The 7,995-nt window shown below is 41.2% G+C and overlaps 1 protein-coding gene across 1 annotated transcript in view; it reads right to left on the minus strand.

Annotated features, from left to right (window-relative positions):
* Positions 1 to 6,946, minus strand: part of SIK2 (salt inducible kinase 2) — a 132,809-nt gene extending 125,863 nt beyond the window's left edge. The window contains exon 1 of the mRNA XM_018059798.1: positions 6,659 to 6,946. Within this exon, the coding sequence (XP_017915287.1) occupies positions 6,659 to 6,793 (135 nt within the window). The 5' untranslated portion in view covers positions 6,794 to 6,946. The remainder of the gene's footprint in view (positions 1 to 6,658) is intronic.

The following is a 7,995-nucleotide window of genomic DNA, read 5'->3' on the forward strand; positions in this document are numbered from 1 at the left end:
ATCAGAAATGAAATGGTGTTCAGCTGATGAATAAAAGGGATTCTTTTCATTTTTCAAAATGTAATTTAATGGTAAGAGTTCACTTTCTGATACTTTTAAAAAATTATTTCACTTCTCATAAAAGATATATTAATTTCTTGCACTTAAAGAAACCACACACAAAACTGGTTTGGGGGGACTTTACAAAGAAGTTATACAATAAAGTTATTCTTCTAATGAAAAATCAGAAGGCATTAATAAATGTTTGTCGTCTCAGGTAACATCTGCTTCAGTTGTTATTTACTACTAATACATTAATTATACATTGTCCTTCTGAAATACCAAGTAGCAAAATCGTTACCATATAGTGAGGCCTTTGAAATTAAAACATAAACACACTTTTCAAGCTCACACATCAAATCACAGGTAGAATCTGAACATACCAGCCTATCATTTGATTGAATAGTGACTGTGATTGAGTGGTCTACAATGAAACGGTTTCTGAAAACAGTAAACTGCTAACTGCTAAGTTGCTTCAGTAAAAGTCAGTAGCAAATGGAGTTCTCCAGTTACCCTTTAAGAATAAATGAATTTAACTTTTTTCCCAATTTAAAATTTGACTTGTAATAAACACATACTCCTTGACCCAGGAATTCCACTGCTATGGGATTATTCTAAGGAAATAATCAGATAGATACACAAAGATGTATATAACATGATTATTCTCTGAAATACTATTTTAGAAAGAGAAACAGCAAGAGAGAGAAATGATCTAAATGTTCAATAACAGGAATTTATTAAAATAAAATACAGATGGTCAAATTCAAGGATACTATTTAACCATGCTTTAGACATTTTTCTGTAAACTTGGGGAAATGTTAACAAACATACTAAGTAAAAAACAGATTTTATGTATAGGTGACATCAATTTTATTACATACATATAAAATATGTGTGAACAGCTAAGAGGATAGGAACCAAATATTAAGTGGCTATCTCTTGGTCTGGATGGTGGATTAAAATAAGAATGTTTTTATTTTCTTCTTCAAGTTTTTCAACACTGTCTACAAAGAACATGCATATATTTTGTAATTGGGGAAACACACACAAATACTATGTTTTTTACCATCAATTTTCAGTTTAATTCATCCAAGATCCAAGATTCATCTCTTAACCTGTTTAAAGTATTTTTAAAATGAAAAATTTCTGATGAAATTCCTGAATGTAACTGTCTTTCATTCTTGTAATTATCTCAAACTGGATATATGGGCTATTTCTCTTTAAAGGGCGGGAAAGCATTGTCCACAAATGTCCTGTATAAAGAACTTTTACCTAAATAACATATTTCAAATATATGGAGGTGGAAGGTAGAAGAGGCACATTAAAGAAGAAAGAAAGAAATCTTAATGAATTTCTGGAACCCATTTGGTTCCAAGGAAGTGAATTTGCCATCAGCATTGGCCATGAATCAAATATCATCATGTGAATCCAGGAATCAAGGCCAGTTTCAGTTATTTCCAAATAAATGTTTTCTTAATTGCCTGAGACAGAATTTCCCAGTGGAATTAAAAGCAGAATGCATTAAACTCTGGTAAGCATTTCTACAGAATATGAACATTTATACAACTTATTTTCCACATTTGTCCCCCCTCCCCAAAGAACAGATCATTTTGAACAATATTTTGCAGAATAAACTTGGCAAATTTTACTTGTCTGGGTGCCAAGAAACTAGAGAACAATTTCAAGCAAAACATATATGTTCCATGAAAAATCTAATTTTTATTTCAACACACAATTAAAGATCATACATAGACTTAGTTACAAATATTAGTGATTAAGTTATTTGGTAACAATTCCTCTTGTTGAACATAGTATAGTTGCTTCTTGACATCTGGAATATTTCACAGAACAAGATTAATAATATCAAGATTACAGAGAGGAGACTTAAAATTTTTAAGTAAAATATAAAACTCAAATGTATTTAAAAAACTGAGTTATCCTCTTCAAGAAATTCCATAATCAGGGAGTAATATGCTCTTCTCTTGTTTCTACCTTTGCTCTAAAAATGCAATTTTGTACTTTAACTATTTGGAAAGCTTTAAAAATACTTACATTTTAAGGCAATACTTAGTTTACAAATTATGCCTAAATATAAAAACCCCGGAGCACCCAAAGAATTGTTTTCAGTGAAAAAAAAACAGCTTCCCAATGTCCTTGCTATCACTTTTATATTCCAGATTCTTTAGATAAGTAACACCTGCATGCCATTTCAATAAACTAATTTTCAGAACCTGTATGAAATATATTTAAGAGCCCATGGACCAAACATTTAGAGGCTCTTCAGCCAAGCAAAACAAGAGGTATGGTATTGAGGAAAACAATTACCTATTACAGAAATGGTTTGAAAATAACTAATGATGGTTATCTTTGGGTGGTAATATTATGGTTAATTCATTTTATTTAGCTACACTTCTTAAAATGTTCAATAATAAACATGATAGATTTGATAACAGAAATACATAATTTTTTAATGTAAAAATAATGCCTTCTCACTTAGTAATTTCCCTTCTAGGAATTTATCTCCAATCACTCCTTCCTAAAATAACTGAGAATGCAGATACAGAGTTATATACATAAAAATACACTGCAAATTATTTCTAGTAAATGAAAACTTGAACCTGTATAATGGTAAATAAGAAAACTGTTAAGTAAAACAGGATTCATCTACAAGGAAGAACACTATGCAGCTATTAAAAATGTTTAAGAGACTTCCCTGGTAGCTCAGTGATAAAGAATCCATCTGCCAATGAAGAAGACATGGGTTCAATCCTTGATCCCAGATCCCTCATGCCGCAGAGCAACTGAGCTGGGGTTCAACAGCTATGGAGCCTGTGCTACACAGAGCCTGGGAATTGCAACTACTGACTACACGTGCGGCAACTACTGAAGCCCCCGAACCCTGGAACCTGTGCTCTGCAGTAAGGGAAGCCACCGCAATGAGAAGCCCACACACTGCAACTAGACAGTAGCCCCTGCTCCCTGCACATCGAGAAAGCCTGTGCAGCAATGAAGACCCAGCACAGCCAAAAATAAATAAGTAAAATGTTAAGATGTTTAATAAAGTTATATACGAGAAGCAAAATGTCAAGGCTATAATGATAAGTGGAAAAAAGGATACAATTTATATAAGTGTATCTACCATGTGATGTCATCTGTGGAAAAAAAGCATTAAAGAAAGACTAGAGGGAAATATGCCATAATGTTAATGATTTATTTCTACTGAGGGAGGAATTACACATGTACTTTTTTGTGCACTATATTCTTTATATTTTCTACAGTAAGACTATATTTATTTAACAGTAAGAGACAAAAACATTTAAGGGCACAAATGACTTTTCTGAAATCTTACTTGATGGACAATAAAACACAACAAAAAACTAGTCATACGCTTAGTTAGAAGGAAAAAGTTCTTTACTAGTGCAGTATTAATAAAATACACTTCTCAAGGACACTCAAAGCATAGCAAACTAGCAACCATGACTGCCTAAAATAGTTTAATAGTCTAAATGCTACTATTCTTTTCCATCATGCTAATTTTATAAAATTAGCTACTCTAATTCATAAATCACAAACAAATACTACAAAGCTTTTATGAAGTATTATACTAAGAAGCTGGGTTCTACCACCACCTGTCTTCCCTTTTGTGTGTAAAATTTACACAGAGATCTAACATGAGAACACTGCTTCAGATGGTGATGCAATTGTATTTCTTAAACAATGTTAAGCTATTTGATAGATTAGACTGAAATGAAGATCTCTCTTGTCAACTGATTTTTTTTTTCCACCTAAAAAAGCAAAGAGTCTTGGATCTCCCAAGCTCTGCAAAAATACATCATTTTGGAGATACAAAACAAGAGATGGAGAAAAGTCAATTTTAAAAAAAGGGGGGCCCAAATGCTCATTACTTAAATATTTAAATTAAACCCTATAACTTGCCTGATGTTCAAACTTCGGAAAAAAGACCTCTATGTTTTAAACTCACAAACTTACATTGATGCTAGTGCATACTATATTGAAGAAACTTTTCTAAGCAGTAAGTATAATCATGACATTTTGCCAATGTTCTTGATGCCATATTAATTGTTTGCTGTAATTAGTATGGTTAGCAATGAGACCCTCAAATGATATTAAATAACACTTTAAAGTTTCTACTAGCCATATTACTTATAATAGCTGAGGAAGTTGTTGTGCTTACCAAAGATACACATTCAGTGAATAAAAACAACAAATACTGCTTTAAAAATCCTCATTAACAAATAGCATACTACAGTAAGGAACAACTGTATCTGTGCTAAATAATTCTTAAGACAAATTACCACAAAAGTTCACAGAGCAACTTAATAAAACTTGAGATTTACAGGAATTTTTCTCTTCATTAATGCCTTGCTGTTTCCCTCACTCCTCTTATCTGTAATACTTCCAGTTACACCAAATTACCACACTCATACTCACCCATCTTAAACTTCACACTTTTTCTTTTTATATGTTAAGAACACTTTCTTTAAAACAGTAAAGAGGTTCTATGTACTAGAAAGTTAGCTTTTACCTGAAATGATTTTACAAATGTAAACAATGCACACAGTTCAGGATCTGAGTGCTCTTTCTTGATCTGACCTGTGCCTTCAATGCCTTGATCTCACCGATAGCCAAACCATACTACTCCACACTGCCCCCTAGCTCTACAAGAGCGATCAGTTTAAAAGTATCACGGTTTGAGATGACAACCTCAAGAAAGTGTCAGTCACTCATAGCTCTACTTAAGTAATTTTTAAATAGATACTATATACTAATATATACTATATACTAATAAGTAACAGCTGACAAATCTTTCAACTAACACTGATAAGAGCTGATGGGAAAAAAGTAATATGAGCTGATGGGTTTGGAATTCAACCACTAAACAATACAGTTTAAAAGTTTTGTAAAAGCTCTTCCTAACTGTGAAATCTCTTTAGTTTTTAGAGTCGTTAAAAATGTGTGCTTATACAAAAATACACATTAAAAATGTCTTCTTTTCATGTAACTAAAAGGCAAACAGCATGGCATTAAGCCATGTTTCTTTAGAGGAATGGAATCAATTTCTTCGTTTTTAAAAATACTGGGGTCAGATTAAGTAATCTCACTACAGTCACATTATTTACATTAAAAACTTAAATTGCTACCTCTGGTAAATTTGTAAGAGGAAAATTTGTGACCTTGGCCCTGATGCTAAAAAAAAAAAAAAAAAAAGGTCGGAATTCGGCTGCCTCAGTCAGGATCAGCAGGGCAAGACAAAAAATGAGGATGATACAATGACAGATGCCCCTTCTTTTTGGAAACGGACTTCTTCACAGTAAGCAAAACTTCTAAGAACAACAGCTACAAAAATCACTCAAGTTTTCCGATGCCCTTCACCTTACACAGGCATTCTGAAAAAGAATCCCGTTATTTCATATCCAAACTCTGGTATCTTCGCACTAACAAGGAGAAACGCTGAATAGGATGAAAAGTGGAAAGGGGAAAAAGAAAAAAAAAAAAGGGAAAGGATGAAACTCCAGAACAACTACAATGAGGCAGAGTAGAGTACGCCAAAAACACAAGGTTTTATTCTAAAGAATGGTTTTGTTTCTACCATTTTTCTAAAGTATTTAATTTGCACGTCTTAAAATAGAGACCCTGAGGAGAGCAGCTTGAGGCGGTGAAAGGAAGGGGGGGGCGGGTTAGGTAAGAACAGAGACGTGCGAGAAAATACGTGTGGTGAGCGAGAATGTGCGATGGAGGGCGGGGGGAGATGCTGGCTTCCCCGTCAGGAAGCAGTCGAGGGCTTTTAGAGTAGACAGGTAGAATCTGACGCGGCTTAAGGAACGCCAGAACGCACACCTGGTAAAGAAATCACCTAGCATAAGAAAGACCGAACCAACCCCACCAACTGTGCGAATGCCCAGATGACCATTTTAACCGGCTCTATTGTCTGAAGTACTAAGGTGGAAATGCCTCAGGCACGAGATCCAGCGAGCCTGACACCAGGTCAGAGATACTGTCTGGCACCAGGAGCGGAGAGAAGATGGGACCGGGGCGCTCCGGGCATTCTCGGCCCCCGGGGCCCCCCTTCCTCGAGCGGCGGGGGAGCGGGCGCCGCGGTTCTCCCGGAGCCTCGAGGAGTCCCCCGTCCGGGGCGTCGGGGCGCAGGCGGTCCCCTCGGCCGGGCTGGCGACGCCTCTCATCGCGCAGCCCAGGAGCGCGGAGACTTCCCCTCCTACCCCACCCCCAGCTGAAAGCCGGGAAGACGCGGAACTTGGGCTCCGGAGCGCAGGCCCACAGACCAGGTCACGGCCCCGGGTGCGAGGCTCTGGGCGAAATTCCAGGGGGCCCCCAGGGATGGCCCAGAGAAGGCAAAGCGCCTGGCGGCCCGGCTCTCCAAATCGGACGACATACGGTCCGGGCGACGCGGCCCCGGTCCCCGTGGTGCTCACCGACCCCTGGAGCTCCCCGGGTCCTCACACTCCCAGGCCCTCTCGCTTGAGCCGGTGACCCGGCCTCTCGGAGCTGCCCAGGCCCCCAGCGGCAGCCGCCCCTCTCGGCCAACAGCTCGTCTCCCGAACCCTCGCCTCGGACGCTCCCGCCGAGCCCCGGGCCGCACCTCCGTCCTGGTGATCCGGTGTCGCCCCAGCTTCACCACGGCGAAGTTGCCCTTGCCCAGCGTGCCCTCGATTTCGTAGAACCCCACCCGGACCGGCCCGCGCTGCAAGTGCCTCGGGCCATCCGCCATGACCATGCTGGGCCCCGCTGCCAGGCACGGCGGACTGGAGCGCGGACTGGCCGGCGGGCGGGCGGGCTGGCGGGCGGACGGGCTGCGCGGCTCCGCTCGGGCGACTGCGGCTCCGCTCTCTCCTGCGCTCCGTCCCTCCCGCTCCGCAGGGCCCAGCCAGGCGCGCGCCGCCGCTGACGTGCGCAGACGTCAGGGGGCCGGGACAGAGGGGCGGGGGCGGGACCGGGCCTCGATTGGTCACCATGGCGACCGGAGCCCCGCCGACGTCGGCGACGAGCGGCCGCGAGGAAGGGCAGGTGGGCGGGGCCTGGACGGCGCGTTCCTTCCGGGCTCCGGCGCCCTCCGAGCTCGCGGCCGCATAGCTGAGGAGCGGGGCGGGGTCGCCGCCTGGCCCGCCCCGCTCCTCGGCCACCCAGCCGAAGGGTAAGAGCGAGCCCTGGTGGGCGGCGCGGAGGGCTGCAGCGACTGGGGCCGGGCCTGGGTCTCCTTCCCCCGCCCCTGGCATCTCCTTCCCCGGCCCAGGCGTTCCCCGCCCACCCGTGGGACCTTCCCGCCAAAACCTCTCACCTATGACTACTGTTCTTCCTAAATTTGGCACGGGCGAAGAACTCTGGCTGAGCAATGCATTGCTCACAGGCTCCTTTCTTTGTATCTTTTTCGCATCTATTTCTATATAAATCCCTCCAAATTTGATGTCTCTTAGGGTTCATTCTGACATCCGCACGGACCCTTACAGTATATCAGCGGTGAAGTAGACCTTGGAGATCACCAAATCCAGGGATTTGGAGCCTCAAATGGGCTTTGGGGCTCGAAACCCCTAAAATGTGTGCAGTTTTTTTTCTTCTTCTTTGAGCTTGCCTCTGGGAAGATGGGAATATAGCTTTTAAATGTGTTGGTGACCATGAAAAGCTTAAGAAATACTTACCTAATCCAGTTTCTTTTCAGGTGAGGAATCAACCCCTTGGAAACAAAGGAAATTGCCAAGATCACACTGGTAATGCTAAAGTTAGGATAGCAAATCACCACACTGATCTTTCATATGCTGACCCAGGGAAACAAGTACAGCGTTATTTTAATATTTTGAATAAAAGGAACCAGACTCTGGAGAAATGGCTTTATTCCCAGACAGAGAGGGAAAGTATAAAATGCACTTGAAAGGTCTTGTCCCAGAAAGCAAGATTTTCAAAGAATGCGGACATGTCAAAAGG

Source organism: Capra hircus, chromosome 15 (assembly GCF_001704415.2).
Source record: "Capra hircus breed San Clemente chromosome 15, ASM170441v1, whole genome shotgun sequence".
NCBI lineage: Eukaryota > Metazoa > Chordata > Mammalia > Artiodactyla > Bovidae > Capra > Capra hircus.